The sequence below is a fragment of the Oncorhynchus mykiss genome, chromosome 18 (assembly GCF_057628025.1).
Source record: "Oncorhynchus mykiss isolate SJ-2025 chromosome 18, ASM5762802v1, whole genome shotgun sequence".
Taxonomy (NCBI): domain Eukaryota; kingdom Metazoa; phylum Chordata; class Actinopteri; order Salmoniformes; family Salmonidae; genus Oncorhynchus; species Oncorhynchus mykiss.
Window position 1 is genome coordinate 53,340,353 of NC_143039.1, and position 24,550 is coordinate 53,364,902.

The 24,550-nt window shown below is 44.6% G+C and overlaps 1 protein-coding gene across 2 annotated transcripts in view; it reads right to left on the bottom strand.

The window, feature by feature from the left end:
* LOC110496365 (protein Jumonji) overlaps nt 1-20,930 on the bottom strand; it is an 84,728-nt gene extending 63,798 nt beyond the window's left edge. The window contains exon 1 of one of the 2 annotated variants that reach the window (XM_021572227.3): nt 20,183-20,930. In XM_021572227.3, the coding sequence (XP_021427902.2) occupies nt 20,183-20,227 (45 nt within the window). In that variant the 5' untranslated portion in view covers nt 20,228-20,930. The remainder of the gene's footprint in view (nt 1-20,182) is intronic. The other variant, XM_036952932.2, reaches the window with a different exon arrangement.
* Nucleotides 20,931-24,550: the final 3,620 nt, after the last annotated feature.

A 24,550-nucleotide genomic window follows, 5' to 3' on the forward strand; every position in this document is an offset into this window, starting at 1 on the left:
CTAACTCATATCAGTACTTCACACATACAGATAATTGTAAGGTCCCTCAGTCGAGCAGTGAATTTCAGAACACCCGTTTCAACCACAAAGACCAGGGAGGTGTTACAATACCTCGCAAAGGGCACCTATAGGTTGATAAATAAAATACCGACACTGACTATCCATTTGAGCATGGTGAAGTTATTACACTTTGGATGAATATCAATACACCCAATCACTACAAAGACAGTCATCCTTCCTAACTCAGTTGCTCAGTTAAGTTTAATGGCGGTGATAGGATAAAACCGAGGATGGATCAACAACATCGTAGTTATTCCACAATACTAACCTAATTGACAGAGTGAAAAGGAGGAAGCCTTTACAGAATAAAAATATTCCAAACCATAGGTCCTGTTTGCAACAAGGCTCTAAAGTAATACTGAAAAAAGTGACAAAGCAATTCACTTTTAGTACTGAATACAAAGAGTTATTGGATTTGCCTCAAACATACATTACCACGCACCATATTTTGATAATCAACAACCAATGACAGAGCATGAAGAATTTTGAGAACAATCAAATGGACAAATATTGTAGAATCCAGGTGTGCCAAGCTCTTTGAGACTTGCCCAGAAAGACTCACAGCTGTAGGTTGCTGCGAAAGGTGATTATAACAGGTATTGACTCAGGGATGTGAATACTTATGCAAATTATATATTGCATTTAATTTTCAATCCATTTACTATGAAGTATCATTATGGGGTATTGTGTGTAGGTGGATAAAAAAATAAAAATGTATTCTCATCTAATTTGAATTCCGGCTGTAACAAAATGTGGAATAAGTGAAGGGGTATGAATACTTTCTGAAGGCACTGTAGTGGCCTAGGCCTAATAAGAGAATGAGGCAAAAATGCAAATCAGTTTATAATTATCCAGGTCTGAGGACAGCGGAGTTGCTCTGCAGCCCATGATGATTTTCAACCCATCACAAGACGCATTAGCCAGCGAGGCTCGTTGACCGTCACTCGCTTCTCCCGCGTTTTTCAGAACACACAGCCAGATGTGTAGAAGCCTCGGCCTCTTTCGTGCCACAGCTCCACCAGAGTGGAATAGGCTATTCGAAAAGATTTGGATTCACTAAATATATATTGTCCATGTCATGATTCCTCTCGTCCCTCAATTAGCAGAAGAGCCAAATGCATAGTGGTGTTTTTTACTTTTTGGTATGGCTGCTAGGGGGAAATAACATAGTATATCGATGAGCACAGAAAATTGATTTATTTCCTTCTATGTACTTCACTCGTTTTTTCAGTAACCCTTTTGGCGTTGCAGACCTTTTTGGGGTCGGGACAAGTGACTTCAGCCTTGTATAAAAATGGATCTGTCCTAGTGGCAAAAAAAAGTTAAAACGTCAACTCCTGGTCATGTAGGACTGTGAATTTGCAGAGTTTGTTTCAAGTATTATTGTCACATAAACAAGTACAGTAAAATGTCTTGCTTGCTCTTTCCCAACAATGCAGTAATCGAGATAGGTAGAACAAAAAAGAAAAAAAGAAAATGAGCAGTTCAGTGGAGACTACTGCATTAGAAGCAGCTCTGCTCTCAGTGCATGGCATGCAGTTCAGCAGCAGCAGCAGTGCATGCTCACCTGACCCGACCACAACACAGAAACCCAGAGCTGTGAGCTGGAGAGCAGCAGAGTGGGTGGGAAGCTGGATGAGCTGAAGAAGTAGGACATGTGGCAAGGGTCCACATTCTACAAACCTTACCAGGCAGGCACAAAATGGATGTTAACATAGTGTGAGAGAGAAAGTGTGAGAGAGAAAGAGTGGAGTTTGGACGAGGCTGGGGCCTTAGGAACTTTTTCAACCCACAGAGGCAAGAATATCCCCTAGGACAGACTTCCTGGAGCTACAGTAATACCAAATAGAATAACATTCATAAACACTGTTTACAAGTGCTGTTGCAGATTTGATAGTGTTAAGTGCTTCCAACATAACACTTGCCACATTTTCAGTTGCAATTTGTCCCTCCAGTAAAATCTATATAACACAATGCAGAAATGCAACAAATGGTATGAACATTCCAGGGTTAACAAATAGGCTTTAAATGATCTGTTCTAGCACCTCTATACTCTCAGGTTGGTCATGAATGTCTAAGTGCATCACTACTTCTGCACTAGTGTAAACTACATTCCACTGAGTCTTTGAGCGTCCAGTTTAAAAAACGCAGGACTCGGCGCCACCAGCCATGCTCTGCTATGGCTTGGCTATATTTGAATACCCCAAATTCTGTCTGTGCATTACAGGCTTGTGCTGCAGCAGACCCTGTTCATCTCTTTAGTAGATAACATACTTCGGTCTGCTGCCGAAACAGTTCAGTTCTATTAGAACACGTAATCAGCTAAGCCCCCAGAGCAGACCCCCCCTCCCCCCCTCCCCCTTCCTGGGCCAAACTCCATGACCCTTCATCTAATCATCAGCCTGGAGCTGCCTGAGAGAGAGAAGACAGATCAAAGGCTGGGCTACAAAGGGGGGCAGCACTGAGAGAGACCATAGTAGGGTGAGCCATACCAGACAAGTCAGGAGAACCCACTACTACTGCAGTGCTGTGACATTGAGACAAATAACGTTTATATTAAAAAACAGCCCATTTATACAGTCTGCATTGGTGTTTAATAGGTCTACAGTGATCTTGTCTGACAGACTAATGGAGGGGCCCCTCTGTGCCTTAACACAAAACCATTCCCATACCCAGCAACCATATGACTCAGTAGAGCCTGTTTAATATGGTGGTGGGGGAACAAACCACTGGAGGTTCAGTCAGTTAGGTGCATCATGTGACTCAGTTAAAGCAACACAGACTATTCAAGCCTTGCCAATGCTGTGTGTTAGATTACTTAGCCTGACCGTCCGATAAAGTTCCACTTTCGTAAGCTTCTGAAGCCCCCCGAGGGCCACCTCGCTGCTCACCCCACCCAGGTCCCATCTTTAGGGTCTAGATGCTTGGGTGACTGAATGCCTCCCCGCTCCAGAAACCACTGGAGGTAATTTGTCTGATGGTTAACGGTTAGTCACTGGGTCTCCCCTCCCTCCCCTCCTTGACAAGTCGTCTCTGCTTAGAGTAATGTTGTTAGCCAGGGGGCGGTATCCCCCAGAGACATGGAGGCAGGCAGGGGTCTTCAACCTGAAACCAAGGACACATGGAGAAACAACCACACCACAAAAACAGTCCTAATGCCCACCGGGTCACAGAACCAATGGCTGAAACACTACCGACAGAAGTGGAGAAACGCAAACACGCTCATCTCAAACCTGAACTACTGCACATTGCCTCGGTACTGGTACTCGGTGTACATAGCCTTATTTTATTGTGTTACTATTTCATATAGAGCATATTGTAATTTATTTATGTATTACTTTAACTCTGCATGGTTTGGAAAGGGCTATTAAGGAAGCATTTCACGGTAAAGTCTACAACTTGTTTTTCGGTGCATGTGACAAATACATTTGATTTGAGCTGAACATTTCACAGCTTCTGACATCACCACAAGGCACCGACAGCGAGAGGAATGACTGAGAAAGAGAGAGTTTCCCTTTGGTGACAACACTAGTTTCCTTCGGCTCAGTCTCATGACCGAGGAAGATCTCAGAAACATTCATCAACAAAGCAAGGAGCTTCTGGTAGGCGATACACAGATGAGTAAAAACCACTTCAGATATTGATGTCATCTTCCTAACAACCCACTCAGGTTAAAACCAACATAATGATTGGATGTGATGCAGGGAGGAAGCGCTGAGGAAACTACCGTGACTAAGCCATCCTGAATCATTCTTTCATGTCTTTATCATTATTCTACGGACAGAGGTTCTCATGAACACTTTTCTGCTGGGTGGGAAAGTTTGCGAGACAGCTAAAAATAAGCTTGAGTCCAGCACACAGGAGCAGAGGAGGCTGCAGAGTCAATTTTGACAGCACAATAAACTCAAACTGGAGGTCCTCGCCTTACCCAGATTAATCCTAATTGTAAACTTCCTTATCAGGCAACTCCTTCCTCCATCCATCCACCCCCCCCAATATCTTCTTCCTTAAATTAAAAAAAAAAAAGCAGTCTTCACTTACACCTGGCTGTTGAGGCTGGCTGGGTACCAGTGGCTGCCAGAGGAGAAGTCTACTAGGAACTAAAACACCATGGAAGTGGTTCAGTTATATCTCCTACCGACAGGTTCAGGTTGTGAGTTGTGATCAGTGACAAGTTTCTCCTGTTCAGGCCACGGTTACTTTTACTTGAACAATAAAATACCCAACTCATTCAAATCACAGTATTTGTCTAGATTAGAATAATCAATATAGTTAGTTAAATTTAGCATTGAAATAGGGCAGACAGAAAATACATTAGAGGGATGATGACAACACTCGAGCCACGTCTGTGTGCAGACTGTACCCACCTCCAGCTGATCCGAGCTACCTCAGTCTGCATTCACATGTTACTCATCCTCTGGGCCAGATGATCTAGGTGAATGACAGGAGTTGGGAGGAATAGCCCCCCCCCCCCAAAAAAAGGGGGAAAAAAAGAAAAGAGGAAGAGCTCAAGAAAGCAACTTGAATTGAGCTCAGTGATGCTGAGCAATCAGAGTCTGCCAAGCAGACAAAGCATCAGCCAAAAGAGAAACCATGAGAGCAGAGATCAGTCTCAGGGAGACCCAATTACACAGTCACACCCTTGCGCCGTCACTTCCTCGCACACAGGCCCGTATTGACAGTCGCACAGGGGCCTCTGCATGAATGCTTAAAAAAGGGTTATCCTGCTTAAGATGAGCTGTATTGTGGCAGGGAGGGCATGGGGGGAAACTAAGGCGCCACCAGGACTGTAACCCCACTGTCCCCAGTAGGCAGACAGATCGTACAAAAGTAGCTGGCCGAAACATCTGTTACTCAGAGAGCAGCCATTGATATCTTTCCCAGTCCTCCTCCCACCTTCACACTACTGTCACTGCCAGAGGACATTGCCAGTCGAAGTGTGACATGTCAGTGCACCACTAGTCTCTTGTTCATCTGCTCAGTTGAAAACGTGCAAGTCTTTTTCCTCTGGTTCCTCCAAATCTCCTCTACAGCCAGTTCACTGCAGTCCAGCCAAGTCAGTGGTGGGTGGGGATTTTGATTTGAACCAGACTAACCAACTACGTATCCTCAATAGCAATGTTAACCACACACACACGACATAAATGGCATCCCTATTTTGCACACATTTATTCCCTGACCTCTAGAACATCCTGTTCTATAAAAGCTACTTCGGAACACTTGGAAGATACTACATTGGAGTAGGCAGTTCTGTGGGAATACCTTTGACAGAGGACATTCCCCTTGTTCTGGCCAATGTGACTCCATTGTTTTTCCTCAGGTTCACACACTCATTTCCAAATTAACACGCGCACATTGTAGGTAACTTCAATGACGTTATGAATAAAGGCTTCCGTGATATGGTATGAAACTCCTCCATCTTCCTGCGTTTCACCTCGTAGAATAAAGCCAAGGCTACGGAACAACCATAGAACACAGAAACCTTTGTTTCCATACCGTCACTTTCCCTCAGCTCCCACACACACACACACAGTCTGCTCCCTGGGATCTCCATCCACATGATGTAATGCTTCGCTACAGACTCACACTACAGTCTGTTCTCTCAGTTTTTAGTGGCCAACAGACCAGGCTACCAGACAAAAACTGTGGCATCATCATGGGTCAAAGATTAAGAGCTACTGAGACCAGACTTTTTCCTGCAAATCAGTGATGTCCGTTTTCCATTTCCCCTTCATCGGAACTTCTGACAAATCTTTTCTAGGTGGTTCTCTCATTAGTGAAACTCCTGACACCAGTCGTCCTGTCAGACGGCAGTGGGGATACTCTTATCGGGTATCAGATTTCTGAATGGACATAGGCCGATGACCCACAATGCCACACTAATGATGTAACCACCTGAACAGGAAGAGCAGCCAAAAGGTCCTGTCTGGTCACCATGGGGAAAAACTGGACATTTCCCTGCAATGCTGCTATCTAGCTAACCCATAGGAATAAATGAAACCCTCCCTTTCTTCAGGCCAGGACTGCAAGGAAGCTTCTCAACCACACCTCAGTGGAACCTGGAGAATTCACCCAACAGACTAGGGTTGGCTGGTCAGTCACCCACTTACAGGAGGCTACGGTGACTTTCACTTGTGTGTGTGTGTGAGTGTGTGTGTGTGTGTGTGTGTGAGAGAGTGTGTGAGTGGGGGGGGGGGGGGGGGGGGGGGGCGTAGTGCCAGTCATCTGAAAAGAAACAAACTACTTCAAAAGTGCTAAGTCAAACTGTTCTCTGGTCTTAGGCCTGGCTGCCAATCCAGTCAAAAGTTTGGACACACCTACTCATTCAAGGGTTTCTCTTTATTTGACCTATTTTCCGCATTGTCGAATAATAGTGAAGACATCAAATACGAAATAACACATATGGAATCATGTAGTAACCAAAATCAAGTGTAAAACAAATCAAAATATATTTTATATTTGAGATTCTTCAAAGTAACCACCCTTTGCCTTGGCAGCTTTGCACTCTTAGCATTTTCTCAACCACCTTCATGAGGTAGTCACCTGGAATGCATTTCAATTATCAGGTGTGTCTTGTTAAAAGTTAATTTGTGGAATTTCTTTCCTGCAATAGTAAAAATAAAAGAACCCCTAGAATGAGTAGGTGTCTAAACTTTTGACTGGTACTGTAAAATCAAATACAGGAGCATTTCTGGCAGTCATCTTTGCATGAGTGTGCATGTTCGTGTGTGCCAGTCTGAATGCTGGTAAATGTGATCGTCTAAATTATGAAAGGAGGAGAAAAGAAGAGCAGAGACCAGAGGGATAGCTTAGTGACCAGGGTCTGTGGAACGCTCTAGTGAGTGAGAAAGAGGGGAGGAGCAGGAAGAGAGAGAGAGCCCTTACTGACAGAGTAGATTATTTCAAAGCCTGGTGTGGTGGAAACACACACACAGACCGGCTCCATGCTTCCTGAGTTGATGTTGCCATGCATGAGAGTTAAAAGACAGGAGTGTTGGCCACTTGTAGACTAAAAACAACATCCATTTGGGATTCCATGCAGTTTGATAAGGGTGATAGAAGCTTCAAATAATCTTGAGCCAACATTACACAGAAGTGGGGGACCTTGTGAAACTGCTGTGGTCTTAATATTTTATTGATCTCTATTCAGCTTTACGTTCAGGATATTTTACGTCAGCAGCAGCTCAGGGCTGGATGGAACGGAGGGCCGTGGCAGTGCCATCCTGAGCTCGTTTCAGCTCCTATTAGCCATTTAAACACATGACAAAACCCAGGGGAGGGAGACTACCTTCCTACCCCCCCCCCCCCACCACCACCGAGCCCCTCAACCCCCAGAGTCTGGTTACACTGCTGCTTGCCTATCAAAAGCACTTTGTTCTGCCATGTAGACCTCAGCCAACTACACAGCAGAGTGAGCAGGGAGCTTGGCAGGGATTGGCCAAGGCATGTGGGTGGCTCCACCCATTCTCCCCCCATGCCCTAACAACAGCAGCATGCTGGTCTCTCCCTCTTCGCTTCCTTTCTCTCCTCAACAGACTAACTGCACTCAATCTCTCTCCATCCAGTTCTGTCACACTCCCTCTGTTCATAACCCCTTTCCGGTCCCGTTTTGCTGGTCTGTGTGGAGAAGCCGTCATTATTCTCCACCACCGATCTCCATTTCCCCCTCAACCCTATCACTCGTCAGTTCGTTTCATGTCTGCAGCACGACACTGAACAGACCCCTCCAAGCACAGAGGTTCAGCGGTCACACACACACACACGCCTCCTGGGCCTCTTGTCTAGGGGCTCAGAAGCAGTGGGAAGTCAAGCTGGTTGCTGGCGGAAGGAAACACTGAACAGAAACACAGTAGAGAGGCTGAGACAGCAGAGGCATATTTGCTCTACGCAGGCCTGCTTGACGCAGCACAGCGCAGGGTTGACGAGGCCTCTGATCTGACCTACTTTTCAATCGTCACTACAGGAAGATAACGGAGTAAAAATGGCAGCCGGTCAGTTCCTCTGACTGCTCAGGTCCACAGTGCCACATAAGACCAGGTGAAGCTCTATTTCATCTGGTGAAGAGAAGGGTGGGGGTGGTCTGTGTCATTGTGGCTCTCCCTCCTTCCCCTCGTTGTACTACCTCGTTCCACTCTGAGCAGAGCGGCAACAAAGAAAGATAGGCCCTTGCCTTCAGCTCAGAAAGGTGTTAGCAGCAGCCTGTGTGTGTTCGCACGTACGTTACTATATCCAGCAATTTGTCCAGGCTGTACCATGGATAGCCCAGGTGGAGGCGGACAGCCCACATCTTTGGGAGTGCGAGCAGAACAGACACATGGCCCTCGAACACAGCTAGCACCTGTCTGAGCGGGAGCAAAGCTGCCTGGTCCACATAAATAGGAAGGTGAGGAATATGCTTCTCATTTGCAGAGTGACAGAATCATGCAGCAAGGTGTGAGAGGAGTGATGAGCAGTGGCTCTTTTGGGGAGATGGAGAAACAGGCTCCGACAGCCTTCCTCTAATGTGAATGGGCAGTTTAATTACTATAGATTTATTTTGTAGAACTAGTACAGGAAAGGTCTAATAAAATAAGATTTGATTGTATGATGAATACATTGAATAAAGAATGAATTATAATTTCACAAAAACATGGTGGTGTGTGTTCTTATGAGGATACCTTGTGTACCTGTCCTGTTTCTATTCCAACTTCTGTCTGTTGTGGCTTTAGAGAGGAAATGTTATTTTCAGCAGAGCACAGCTGTGCATATATCTCACACATCCCTATTCAGACAACTGCCTTTGTCCAAACAGCCTTGAAGAATAAAAGCCAGTTAGATGTAGACAATACATTGATACTGGGCTTGGCAATCCGCGTCAGTCCCATCCTCCTTTGCAAATACATAAAACTACATTAAAAATCACGGCACATAAGACCTTTAACGCGTTACTCCATTGTTTGGCATAAGAAATATACAACAATTAAATAGGGCCAGCTGTCAATCAGCCATTGTAAGAAAAGCTGAATGAGTGAAGTTCCGGGTGCTTCCCAGATCCATGTTGTTGCTCAGAGTAGAATCACTGCTGTACAATCACTGGTCTCATATTACCATACAGTTGGCCTACACTACGCATGGCTGACCACACCGTTAAACACAAACACCTGCAGACATCAGGTTAGTGGAACAGGTTCTCACACACACAAATGAAGGGGGGTATGTGGCATTGTCACAGAGTCGCTTTCAGAACGGACAATGGCAGCATGGATGGAGAAGACAGGCAATGAACAACAGAGTGTAGGGGTGAGGAGAAACCACAGGGGGAAAGTTTATAAAGTAGGAAAAAGAAAAGGCAGTAGTAGTTCTATACCTCACAGAATGACCCTTGCACAGTCACTTTATTTGGTCAATATTTTCTTAAGGGCTTGTAGTAAGCATTTCACAGTAAATATTTTCTTAAGGGCTTGTAGTAAGCATTTCACAGTAAGGTATGCACATGTATACGGCGCAGGTGACACAAAGTTGGATTTGATTTGCATTGGAGTTATTTTCTCAGAGAGCAAAAGGAAACAGTATATTAAAGCTATTCGTCAAATCCTGTGAGACAGAAAGAAACACTTGGCCCTGAACACAAAACTGAAGCCAAGAGGGGTAGAGGTATAGACAGACGCCAAGACGTCCTACTGACTGATATAAGGTGATAATCTAAATTTGGCTGTCAATCTGTGGGCTCACTGGGAACAGTCGTGTGTTTGAGGAAGAGACGGCTGCTTTTGGAATCAACTCCTCTGACAGGTTCTTCATACATCAATGCCCTCATTTGGGGAGAGAATATGCACACTGCAGAGTCAGACACTCAGCTTTTCCATGAATTAATGTCACAGGACTAAAATAAAACTGTATGGTTTAGACTCGCTTCTCTGGTGAGGAGGGAGAACATTAAACCAAACTAGCATGAAGCACTACTGTCTACCTTTATCAATGAATGAAAAGCATTTAGACCTTTATAAATTAAAGGCAAATAACCAGCTCCAATACATCAGAACTGAGTATAGTCAAACTCAAATATCTGTTTCAGTGGCATGGACTGAAGAGAATTTAGAATAAATAGCCAACACAGCTGAGAAGGCTGTGCACAGACCACATTTACACAAACATCAGTGGTTCTATTAAACCTCATGGGATCCCCAAGACACAGCGGGCCGTGTCTAGACTTGACAGTTCATGCAGCTTTGGAATTCTGATCAGAGTTCTGATCATGGAATTCTGAAAGCGTCAGGAGTCTACACCTACATGTAAATGAGTCTACAGTGTCCAGTGTGTCCGGACTCCCTTTTGACGGGCTATATTCAATCGCCAGTATGCATTCTACAAACGGTGGAATAGGCTAAATTATAAAATCGCAACTGACGGCAGTAGCTAACCTCTGTAGTTAGCCAGCTAGCAATGCTAAAGGGATTGCAAATGAATGAGCATATATCTAGAAAAACGCAATTGTTTGACCTTCTAAATATGAACTAGCTGGCTAGCATTGATGAGGCCTGCAAAAATGTTCCTCACATGCTAGGAATGTATTTCTGGAGACTGGCGGGAGGATTGCTGGGCTTCACCCACTGTATGCGCTTCCGGTAGCCTGACTGCATTCAGACGAAGGAGAAATTCCCACACAACGCATCCCTGACCACCTGATGTGGTCAGCCAGATCTGAACAGAATTAGACCACAAAGCGACTTTTGTACATCTAGACCAGTCTTTTCAATGCGATCTTTGTATTCTGATAGCAGGAGTCACATGGAAGTGTCAAGTGTAGACACGACCTGAGAAACTACAAGTCAAAGGCATTGTGAGTTTCTCTGGAGTGGGGAAAGAGAGGCAGACTGACAGTTTCACGGTACTGTGGTTTGAGGACAGACCGAGCGAACAGGGCACACATCTGTAGCTGTCGCTCACAAGCAAGCAGAGCGATTGACAGACAGGGGGATCCATGCAGCACCGTGCTCCCAGAGCCATGTTCCCAGTCAATTAGTAGTGGGGAGAAGAAAAAATAAAAAAAATAAACTAGGCTCATGGGAGAGCACATGGGGTAAGAGGAGGGTTACTCTTACCCCAAAACATAGGAGTATTCTGCACTCTGCAGCTCCCATCATGCACTATCACTGCGGTTGGGGAGCTGTGTTGATGCAAGCGTGAGGCCAGACCCCAGCACAGCCAGTAGAGCGCTGACTGAGCTTAGAGACGCAAAGCTGCTTTGTTCCGTCTGTAAACGTCCAGGGTCAGAGGGTTCACAGCATACAAACGCTGTGCTTAACCCCTAACCGACCTACCAGCCATGTTCCAGGAACCAAAACAATAGCAGCAGAAAATGTCATTGGTTTTTCCTCAGCACTACGGTTACTCAATATAGTCGAGGCGTTTGACCATCATATTTCAACTGTATTCATTTTATTCACAAGCTATTCTCCTTTGACGTTCAAACAAAGTAGGCCTGAAAATGACCCATAACAATGGAATCTATTTCTCTGATGGAGACAAGTTATTTACAACAGGAGAAAAAAAGCCAGACAGCCAGCAGCAGCCGTGGCTTCAACAGATTCATGCCCCATAAAAATAGAGGTGGATGGATTTCAGAGAGTAGAGTCGCCTGCCAGATGCTGGGAGACTAAATGATTGTGTTAGGTTGTAGTCGCACTACACAGCTCTGTTAGCTGGAGGAAAACAACTATCAGGGCCAACAGAAATTAAGTGGAGGATTTCATGTGGTTTAATGAAGCTGTGAACTCTGCTCTCCTGCAGCAGGCCCAGGGTCACCAACAGGACACACTGTGGATGACAGATACAAGCAGCTAGTGATTAGCTGGCCTGGACTTTACAGGCCAGTTTGACTGGGAGGGAGAAACTTAAACTGTCACTAAAGCGCTCTCTTTCTGCAGAGACAATGAGTGGACTGGTAGAGTGAAGCTCAAAGGAGATGGCTGCAGGAGAGAAGGCTGAGTGTAATGCTAACTGTCAGGGAGATAAGATTAGCCGTTACTTTGCTGGTAATGGAGGAGACCGCAACAGAACAGACAGTTGACAGGAAGCTGACCACAGAGGGGCCCCAGTATGGCTCTATACCATGCTACTGCTCTGGGCTCACAAACACTCACTGACATGGACATGCATCCAACGCGGTGTTGGCTTCTTACACCACAGCCTTTAAATCTAATAGCCAACAGAAACTAAGAGAAAAAGGTCCATGCCCGTATAGCCCAAACACATTTTTTGTATCTCTTGTTCTGGCAATTATCACATACTGGAGAAACGTCATTGGGAGGAAAGATGTTTGATATGCTCTTTACACAAACCACTGCTGAGGAAATCATGATGAAAGTGGCCATTCAGAGTGCAGGGCTGTAGATTACAGTGGGCAAGCCTACTCCCAGACACAAAGCCAGGTGTTTAGCGGAGCTGCTCAGGTTGTTTGGGGCTCACAACACTAAAGCCCCTCACTTGCACAGAGCTGCAGAAAACAGGCAATTAAGAGGTGATTTTCACCTCATAGCTTGGCCCGTTTCCTCACAAAGAACCACGCTGCAGCCTGGGGACTGGAGGAGAGGAGAGGCCCAGGGAAGGAGCTGCAGGAGTAGGACAGGGTGTTGTTACTGGGAGGCAGTGTACGGTGGGGCCGTGCGCAAAATATTATGATGTATGAGAAACGATTAGATCAGATATAGAAGGGAGGGAGGGAAGGGTCCCCAGCAGACTAGAGAGAGGAGCAGCAGGGTTGATTCATACCTCTATCCCTTTCTCGCTCCTTCCTTCTCCTTCTCTCCCTCTAGTTGGTAATTGAGCTCAAAGGGATCCTGTGGAGGTGAAATGTACTTTGTCTCAGGTACACAGACAAACCTGGTTGCCACGGAGACAGAGACACCTAGTTACCACGGTGTCACCGCTTACAGGATCCTCTGCCAACGTCACAGTAAACAGGAGAACCACTCACACACCTCCTGTCCTGTCAGGCCACGTCACAGACAAAGCCACACACCAAACCATGGCTTCTGCCTCAGCCAGTGGGTCTGGCAGATTGTCCAGTGATATAGGTACCTCAGACGCTCCTCCTTCAAGGTTGGCAAACGGTTCCACTCAACTATGTCTGAGCACCAATCCAAGCAAGACCATTCAATACTCAGAGGAAACTAAATGGCTGCCTCTCCTCCACTTGCTCTCCATTCAGGTAGTAAAGTAAATGTGGCAACAATGACTGATAGGAGTAATAATGCCTCAGTTGATTTCAGTGGAACTGTCATTTACAGTACCAGGTAAAGGTTTTCTGGTTTCATTCAAAATACAATAGTGTGATATTAAAGGGAACAGGCCTCAAACAGCTAGTTCTGTCAGGCAATGCCTTAGTTGTGAAATACTTGAAAGAGCACAAGAGTGTAAATTGCCACACATTTCATACCAAAGTCAGTCATGCCTCTCAGCCTGTTACCTACACACACCCCTCAGTAGAGTCTGTGCAAAGCTACTTTACAGTCTAACTTCAGCTCTCTACTATGTTCAGACACTGGAGTGTCGTGTCTCAAAACAGACCGATGGACGCTCCATTCTGCCCAGACTCCAGCAGTTGCTATAGTAACGGAGTGGCTAGGCCCCCTCCGATGGCATGGAGAATGGAAAATACATTTCAAAAAACCCTTCTGGTCACTATGGTAACCCTGTCTTTAGGTGACTCCCAGATTCAGTTTACATTACATGGCAGAGTTGCTTTGGATTGAACTTCTATGATTACCAACTGAAACATTACTAAATATCATACTCTGTCCTCAGTCACACACTATACTATAGGCCTAGATAGACACCTATAGGCCTAAATGACTGTAGTGTAAATCTGCTGAAAATTACCAATGTAATGAGATTTAAGCAAGGCTGTACAGTATATGGATCTGACGTAAGCTACATATATTGTATGACGTGATCAACATTTAGATCAGTTTCCTTTACCCGGCTCGGTCATTAGCAACGGTAAAGATCGAAATTCTACCCGTGACAGACCCCAATTTAATTATTTCTATCCTCTTTAGTTCTCAGACTGTCACAGGTTGTGGTTTTTAGTGCTTCCTTTGGGAGGGTTATTTGATCCAGGGCCATGGGGCAGGGCCAGCCTTTCAGCCTGGGCTTTGGCTCCCTTCCCTGGGTGTACCAAACACTACAGTCCCCTGCTGTGAGGCCTAGTGAAAATGTAGCCGCTAGAAGTGCCATTAAAATGCTGCCATTGTGCAGAGAGGAGATCAAAGAGGCATTACTTTTGTCTGAATCAGATTTCTGACAATTCTTCTATTTTAAATATTAATCCCACTGTTGGGTCATAATGAACATCTGTCAATGTGCTTTATGAAACCACATATTGTGAATAATCTTTATAAGTTTCAGGCCGCCAAGACAACAGCAGAATGTGTAGCTAACCAAACTCCTGGCCTTGTGTTTAGCTGACCCACAGGGACAAAGCACAGGGTGCCTGTTTATGGTGAGAGAGGGAGAGGCAAGGTGAGGTATTCCAACAGTTTACACTACATCTATCTGGGGAAGATTCCAATGTTTCCTTTGGCAGTCTGAAGCCAAACAACAAAATGTGGGAAGAATGCAGCGCGAAGAAACCACCAAGGAGACGGATCTCCCGCCAAACAGATGAATACAAACACACTACAGACAAATATACATGAGTGTTGTAAGCAGCAAGATATCCCACCGCCAACCACTCCACAGCAGTTTAGAAGAGCTTCTCTGGCTAAGCGGGAGAGAACTGCCATAGCTTCTGCTCTCATGCTGATCCCACTGGAAACGGTGTCGCTCTGCTCTTTGCACCTGGCTGAGTAATGACACTGAGGGAATAAAACAACAAAAAAACTCAGTATTCTATTACCAGACAAGATGGAGCAGGAGACTAATGTGTTTCACATGGTGCTGGAGCACACAGAGCGATAACTAACTCGCCTCCATTGACCTACATTTTTTATTTTTTTTAACTACGGTTTCTTGCCTCCCCACCTTTGAGCTGTGCGAGTCCACCCCTCCTTCCCCCCTGCCACTCGGTCCCCACAAAGCCAATGCAGCCCACCCAACTACTCCAGCAGTTTATAGTGAGCAGAGTACACACTGCAGCCACTTACTGCACAAGCTCATTACTGTAGTAAATCGAGAGGGGAGCTGCCACCCAGAGTTAGGCCTGTCCTCAGAAGGGGGGGTGACGCTTGTTGAAAAGGCTGCATTAACATGCACCGAGGGAGAGGTCATCTTTCAGAAAACAACACCGGCTTGTTCAAGGGCCTCAAATGACTGCAATAAAAATGTAAATAAAGAGATACCTTCATCGTCACAGTAAATATGACATCGGAGTAATGCTTTGACTCCAAATTAAACCGTGGATAAGTCAGTGTGCCAAGCTAACACGGGAGTGGCCAAAGGTCCCTGTGGGGCTCTCTGGCAGGAAACAGATATTATACAGCTGCATATGAAATATAACTATTATATACCACTACAAACATCATTGCATCACCGATTTATATAGAATAAATTGGTGGAAACCTAGAACCCAAAAACTACAATGATGAGTGCGCTGCGATTCAAAACTCAGACATGAGTAAATACGAGTTCTATAAACCAGGTATAACACAGCTGTGTAATCTGATTATCAACTATATTTAGACATAAGAGTATAATGATTTATAAATCATGTTGAATAACAATATATGGCTAAAATAGCCTCCTCGTTGCCCATTCAGCAGCTCATCACGCATCAAGGCATTAGGAGTCTGTAACATGGATCAATATAGTCAGAATGGAACCTCTATTGCTTTATCCCTGGAGGCTTACTGCTGCCTGATGAAAGTAAGTCAGAGTGGTAGAAGGGGATCTAGAGATAATACCGGATTGACCGAGAGTATAACTGATGTGTCCAGCCCCAGCTCAACCATAGAAGCAGTCCATGCACTCACTCTCCGCAGGGTCGGTCACAACACAGATGTTTCAGGTTTTCAACCTAACTTCCGTTTGCCCTAAAGAACATATGTAGGGACTCCGCTGAGGCGTCTTTTTACGCCTGCTATGTTAGGTTAGGGGTTGGATGGCAGGACTAATGATTCCATTAGCCTTTACAGTCAGTAGAGACTCCCTAGAAGTCTACCGCACTCTGAACACAACCCTCACCAGCTGAATGGGCTCGGCCAAAGTGTCTTGTTCATAATGCCCGCCTTCCTCCCCTGTTCTGCCCTCCAGTCACAGCCATACAGCCTACCTACTACCGTCAAGTGTCCTCCCACCTCAGGGTTGAAGAATGTTGAGGCAAAACCAAAGACATCTAAAAATGCTTATTCAGCTCCTCAGGGATTCAGAACAGATAAGCTTTGGCTGCCACACACACTGTGTAGTGCAGCTTGTGTCCCACTCAGGGCAGTCCAGCCAAACCCACAGGAGTAGGAAGACATAAATCATGGCACAAAATGAAGCAGAGCATTCAGTGAGAATATGTGGTGTACTCGAGTCTCATACATAACATATATTCTGAATAGTCCTTCAATACAGCAATGTCAGACAGTCTCATTTCAGAATAATCGCACATATGATAGAGTATATTTCAGCACATGATTACAATATCAAACCCCCCCATTTATATGATATCACAGCAGTTCATCTGCCTGGTACAGCATGTATGGCACTACCCTGGTAGTTTAATAAAATAGTGAATGTGCCTGGCTGGTAGTTTGCCCATAAAGAGGTTGATCTAATGAACAGAAAGGGAACTGTGGCCTTGTGCAGAGATTGTGCCGAGATGGTAACGGCTGATAAGAGAAAGGTCACATTACATAACAGGGTAACAGGGGCAGGGTGTGTGAAGTAAAGCTGTCGTAAAAATCAGGGAGAGACAGAGAATGGAGAATAGGAGGCGATCTGCTGGCTGCAGCTGATCACTGGCGGCCCAAATTAAATCGGGCAGTTTGGGGAGCTCCCGTAACGACGCAGTAAAGTGGAACATTGTCTGTTGGCAGACGGCAAAACACAGAGAACTGAATAGAGCCATCAATAAATGCAACAGCATCAGAAGGCTGTGTCTGCCAGTTCCACTCTCTCCACGTAGAGCCGGCTCTCCATGTACTGTGGAGTCAGTGGTCCCGCCGATATAAAGGAGGAAAAACTATGATTAATACTAAGAATGCTTGAGCAAGAAGTTGGAAGGTAGTGGTGTAGAATGAGGTGTCTGAAACCTTCCTGTTGAAACGTACCTCACAGCATCTTACTGGCCCAGTTACAGTGCCAAGGTTCCTCAGGGCGGAACTGTGAACTCTGCTGTGTTACACACACACGAAGAAAACGAGGATTTAAAAAAAGACCATCTGCATTAAAACAGAAGGTTAAATGAAGCACATTCAGGCTCAGACCCACAAACTCTCATGGGTGGATATGAGGCAGAAATTTAAATAGTAAAGCTGAAGGACTGGGGAGGGGAGGGAGAATGGGGACGGAACTTTTACAGGCCTCGACCCCGGCCCCCTCTATTTTTGTTTCCTCTTTTTGTGCTCCACACACCGCGGTGGATTTTTCAACTTGGCCCTCATCAGTTGTGTGCCTGATGAAACAAACACTGACAGCTTCTTTACATTTGTAAAGACCCCTGCAGCAGCTGTGCTTATCCCACCACACAGCCAAGCTCTATCCCAGCACACAGAGGCCAGCCCAGTGCCACAAAGCCTGAATCAGAGGCAGCTCTAACCCACCACACATCCTGAGAACAGCCTAGTCAGGACAAAATGGCCCTGGCTGCACGTCTCCTCTCAGTGGTATGTTCAGTTAAACACCACAAATCTAGCAAACGCTGCTACCCAAATGAGTTATTACACCCCCGCCAAATTCTCTCAATATACAGATATAATTTCAGAGAGAAAGAGTGTTTGTGCCTCTAAAAAAAAAAATGGGGGGTGGGGGGGGTTAACTTGTGTCTTATCAAAGGAGCGGCAACTGCCTTGTTTGCATTATAAAGTGTTTTTTCCCCTGACCTATGAACTTTAATAACATGGATGGAGCACATGGGGGATATTCACAACTCACTCTTTTCCAGTGTTCCTGAGGAGCCAAGCATGGCTAATTTTCTAACGCTAATTAAGGGGACGTTAAATCAGAGGGGCCAAGAGTTGTTCTGGGGGGAGGGTGTTGCGTTCTGAGTGGGGGGCCCCTGGGGGCCTGAGGAGAAGGGGGCACCTCCGGGTTGTTTTGTTGTTCGCATGGTTTGGTCCGACCAGATTTTTACCCCAGCTGCTGCAGCTCAGCAGATGTGACAGCCATGTTCCGTGCAGTCCAATTCCACACAAACATAGCCATATAAGCATACATCTATAATTACATAAGTTATGAATAAAATATCAGACAATTTTAAACTTCATTCTTGAGATTTCCCTAGCGTCCTTTTCGTTTGTTAAATTAGCTCATCTGTCCCAAAGAAAGTTGGAAATGTAGTGCATTGATTACTTTAGCATTGCAGTGAGAGTTGAGTATGTTAGGGAGAAATAGTATCACGCTCTGGGGAAAGTATTGAGTATATAGACTAGCTATATGCTTAACACTTCGGGAAATTAGTATTATTTCACCTCATAATATATAAAAGTATAACGTTTTAATCACGTTAGAGTGGTATGTTTGGGCAAGGCCACAATCACACCTTATGAGGGTCCCACTGTGCTTTGATAACTCAAGTGTTGTGGGCCAAACAGCAGGCCCACACGTGGCCAAAATGTTTTGAGATTAAATATATGGAAATAAAAACGTGCATAATCGGAAATTATGTTATTATTCAAAGTAGTTCATAATAACTTCACATTGTTTCCACATGAGGAAAATTCACACGAGGACACGCAGTAACGTGAGGGTTAAACTCAGCCAAGGGATGTGCCAGTGTCTCCGTTTGAGTACGTCATTGGTTAGTTTACGCCTGTTTTAAAACTCTAAAATATTTAAAATCTTTTGGGTTACACAGAGGGTAAAAATCTTGAAATTACCTAAATTGGCATAGCCCCTTTGACAAATTCGCCGGTAATAGGTAGTTGCAGATAGAAAATGGTCGCTTCTTGCCTCCCCTTCACACGAACCTCTGCAATGCGACTGAAACACCACCTCTTTAAAATTACACAAAAAACAAGTTCGCATTTAATCTACTATCCCCTTTAACACTTCGTTTAGCCGCATCCAGGGTCTCCCGTCTGCTTAAACATAAATACGCATTTAGGAAAAAAAATGTCCGAGAAGCTTTAACATTCTGACTCAGCAAGCTCAGGCTGCAATATATTCCATTCCTTGAGGTAACATACGTGCAACACAAAATTAAAATGATCAGACCCTTTATCGCATATCAATGTTAGTAAACCAACAGACAAGCAACTCCCCCTGAGCGTTCCACAACGATTGTAAAATTATTATAAATTCTTCGCAAATGTTAAATTGCCTAACCCACGCGTCCTCTCCCTACCGAGAAAATTAAAGAGCCACAGTCCACTCGTAATGGTCGGACGGTGCTTTTCAGTTACACTCAAGTCACGTCAACATAACTAAAGTGAATGTTGTTGTGATATCCAACAGCAAAACAAGTGTTAATTTATAAATGCCAGTGTATAGAGAGAGGGCTGCTCAGGATGGGGGTATGCAACCCGGAATCAGCCATGGGAGATATGGCGGTCTCTCTTCGTGGCTCTGAAAGGGACTAAAGGAGAAAAATATATTCTGAAAACAATTAGCCAGCTCCTGTGGAAAATTCTGACTTAAGTTGTGGAAGGTTTATTGATTTCTCGTACAGTGATGAGTCCTCAATGCGCATTGCCCTTCCATTGCGAGTTAATAATCAAATAAATAGCCTTGTCTTATGTTGAAGAACTGTAGCAACACAGACACTGTATAAATATAACAGACTATAAAATCAAATACGTCTAATTGATAACACATTCTACAACTTCAATATCTGAAAGGCAATTCGACCCCAATAGGCCACAGCTGTGTAATGGTAACCTTCCTACTCCGTGATCGAAGTGGATGCATTTTCTTCGAAACGGGCGAATTGAACGTGCAAACTTATAAAGGTCAAATTATTGTATGCACAAATGACAATAATAGGAAAGTAACTACTCACGTATTTCTTTTGGATGATATTCCTCTTGGGTCTTTCCTTGCTCATTCTGCAATCCAAAATATTTTGCTAAAGAGAGAATGGCCACATGAATTTCTTTCTTTGACTCTCGCTTCTCCCGGAGCACACCAAACACAATTTAAATCCCCGGTCTGTTGGGAGCTCTCTGGCTTCGTAGAATCCTCACTCTGGGTTTCCCTCGGCGATCTGGTTTTCGTCGTTAGATTCCAAATTAAAGGTCCACGGCGAACAGAGACAACCCAAAAACAAACTCACGTCGGCATAACATACTCAAAACAATTCACAACAAATAACTTCCATTCGCAAAACCCCCTCGGCGTTCTCTCTCCCGGCTATCCTGACATGAATATTCTAAAGGTATTAGTCATATTATAAAAGTCACATCTTGTTTGAGAAGAGGATATCAATCGAACCAAATAAATAAATAAAATAAAAAAGGTTCGATGTCCCGTTTTGGCTGGAGCTATCAGACGACGACTGTTGGCTACTCCAGCGCCGCTGCTATTCTGAACGAGGCGAGCTTCTTTCTTTCCCAGGTTCAGCCTATCACATCCGTTACCATGGACAGCGGCAACTTTAAAAGACCGTTTTTCGGGCACCGGGTAAAAATTATTTTACAAAACGGGAGATGAATAATATATCACGGATAAAGTAGCCTACTTTGTTTGAAGGAATCGGATCCCCACACGTAGGCTAGTTGTTTCTTTGAAAATGACAAGTTACCACGTGTTTCCTATTTCTCCTCAGTGGCTTGAGCTATCAAGTGAAAAGCTGATCTGGATTCCATTCATATTTAGTGTGGAAATTAGCAACCTTGTTTCAAGCCCTCAATCTATGTAATGGCAATGCTACAAATGAGTAAATAATATTATGTTGCCAAAGTAAATACTGTTTTTAGCCTACAGGCCTACATTCACCTTCAGAGTGGCATTGTGCATTGAGGTAAGAAAGGTGAAGTCAAGTAAACCTTCCATCACAGCTACCTTATTATGTTTGGGAATCTTATAAAATGTAAACGTGATTTTTTTTTCTAAGATATCAGATTTTCAAAACTTGCTTCCTTGTTAAATTCCCTCCAGCCGTGCACAACTTCTGTCAGACTCACTAAACACCGTTGAGAAACTCAATGCATTTTATGCACGCTTTGACAACAACACCATGTCGGGTGTGAGGGCCATCACCAACCCAGAGGATTGGGTGATCTTGCTCTCTGAGGCCGACGTGAGAAAAGACTTTAAGCAGGTCAATAACCGCAAGGCCGCGGGTCCAGACAGTATTCTGGGGGCACGTTCTCAGAGCATGCGCAGAACAGCTGGCAGGCATATTCATGGTAATATTCAACTTCTCCTTGTCCCCGTCTGTAATCCCCACATGTTTTATTAAGATGACCACCATTATTCCTGTTCACAAGAACTGTAAGGCTTCACACCACAATGACTTCCCCCCTTAGCACTCACTTCTTTAATCATGAAGTGCTTTGAGAGGCTGGTTATGGCACACATTAACTCCACCAACCCAGACACCCTAAACCTAATTTGCATACAGCCCCAACAGATCCATAAATGACACAATCTCAATTGCTCACCACACTGCCCTCACCCACCTAGATAAGAGGAATACCTATGTGAGAATGCTGTTCTTTGACTACAGCTTAGCATTCAACGCCATTGTCCCCTCTAAACTCGTCACCGTCAAGCTTAGGACACTGGGTCTGAACAACTCCCTCTACAACTGGATCCTGAATTTCCTGACAGGCAACCCCGGGTGGTGAGGGTAGGCAACATCCCCTCTGCCACACAGACCCTCAACACAGGTGCCCCACAGGGATGTGTGCTTACTCCCCTCCTGTACCCTTGTTCACCCATGACTGCTGGGCCACGCACACTTCAACACCATCATTAAGTTGGCTGACGACACGAGTCAGCCTACAGGGAGGAGGTCAGTGACCTGCCAGTGTGGTGCCAGAGCAACAACCTCTCTCTCAACTTCAGTAAGACCACGGAGCTGATCGTGGACTACAGGAAACAGGGGGGATGAGCATGCCCCCATCCACACGCCGCCAATCCACCCACATTGGCTGCAGTGGAGCAGGTCAAGAGCTTAAGTTCCTTTGTGTCCAAAGCACTAAAGACGTAAAATGCTCGAAATACACACGCACAGTCGTGAAGAAGGCATGACAGCACCTCTTTCCCCTCGGGAGGTTGAAATGGTTTGGCATGAGCCCTCAAATCCTCAAAAGGTTCTACAGCTGTACCACTGAAAGCATACTGACTAGCTGCATCACTGCCTGGTATGGCAGTACCACCACCATCGATCCAATGGCGCTACAGAGGGTGATGCGAACAGCCCAGTACATCACTGGGGCCGAGCTCCCTGCCATCCAGGACATCTATATCAGGTGGTGTGGAAGGAAGGCCTGGAAAATCGTTAAAGACTCCAACTACCCAAGCCATAGTCTATTCTCTCTGCTTTGCATTGTCAATCGGTACCAGTGCATCAAGTCTGACACTAACAGGCTCTTGAACAGCTTCTATCCCCAAGCAATAAGACTGATACATAGACTATCTGAGTTAACATTGTATCTTTATTGACATTCAGAGGGGACAGTGGTGCAACATCTCAAGACATCAGTCATGAATTTAAAGTTTGGTTTCAAATGGGTCTTCCAAATGGACAATGACCCCGAACATACTTCCAAAGTTGTGGCAAAACGGCTTAAGGACATCCAAGTCAAGGTATTGGAGCGGCCATCACAAAGCCCTGACCTCAATCCTATAGAAAATGTGTGGGCAGAACTGAATGGCGTGTGCGAGCAAGGAGGCCTACAAACTTGACTCAGTTACACCAGCTCTGTCAGGAGGAATGGGCCAAAATGTAACTTATTCTGGGAAGCTTGTGGAAGGCTACCCGACACGTTTGATCCAAGTTAAACAATTTAAAGGTAATGCTACCAAATATGTGTATGTAAACTTCTGACCCACTGGGAATGTGATGAAATAAATAAAAGTTGAGATAAATCATTCTCTCTACTATTATTCTGACATTTCACATTGTTAAAATAAAGTGGGGATCCTAAGTGACCTAAGACAGGGCATTTTTACTCGGATTAAATGTCAGGAATTGTGAAAAACGGAGTTTAAATGTGTTTGGCTAAGATGTATGTAAACTTCCGACTTGAACTGTATGTAGTTTTACTTGTGCCTGTGACATTAAAACTTGAAACACTCATGCTTCTTTTCTTAAATTATGTCAGAGTGTTGGAGCGTGCCCCTGGCTATCCATCAATAAAAAATAAATCAAGAAAATTGTGCCATCTTGTTTGCTTAATATAAGGAATTAGAAACGATGTATACTTTTACTTGTGATACTTAAAGTACAGTATATTTTAGCAATTACAGTTTTTTGGTATTTTAAAACCAAATACTTTTTGACTTTTATTCAAGTAGTATTTTACTGTGTGACTTTCACTTTTACTTTAGGCATTTTCTATTAAGGTATCTTTACTTTTACTCAAGTATGACAATTGAATACTTTTTCCACCACTGCCAATCAGTTCGGTTCAACGTTTGCTACATTGCGTGACGGTTTGTAGGCCGCTGAACAACATACTACTGAACAACATGTTTCCCTGAAACAGTGCGTTATTTTACATCCTTTGAGGTATGTTTTCTACAGTTCAGTGGGTGTAGCGAGGTGTGGCCTGATCAATATGTGTGTGGCCATTGCAAAACAGGTGCAGCACACACCATACACAATCCTGGGCCTCCATAGTCCTCTTCCTCAGCTTGTTGTTCAGTACCGTTTCCGTTTCGATTAACATTGAACACCGTTCTGTTGTAGGCTACTAAACAAACCCCAGGTGAAATCCAGGCTACTGTAGAAGGTTACAGTAATAGAAGTGTGACAAATGCACATACACCATCAATATGACTCAAAATTAGCTTTTCATGTTAAAATTGACTCGAAGTTCAAGTGGATTAATCATAGCCTACTGACCATGAATCTAAGCATTCTGCCAGGCCTTCCTTCACTAAAGTGGAACTGTAGGCATCTACCACCTCCTCCTCAACTAAGGGAAAATATCCTCTCTCACCTGAGAACCAGTGATTTAGCAGTGAACAGGGAACCAATTAGTCAAAGGTTTTCGACTTGAAGTTCAGTAAACCTTCCTTCAAGTCGAAATGGTCATATCCAAATATGTCTTCATTTTGGTGAACAAGAAGAGAAATGGTTTGAAAACGTACCACAATCCAGGAATGGAAGGTGTCGCTGTACTCATTACTTTCCCATTATCCCATTCGGCAAATTGAGAAGGTTGAAAGACTGCTAGTTATTCATTAAACTGCCTTT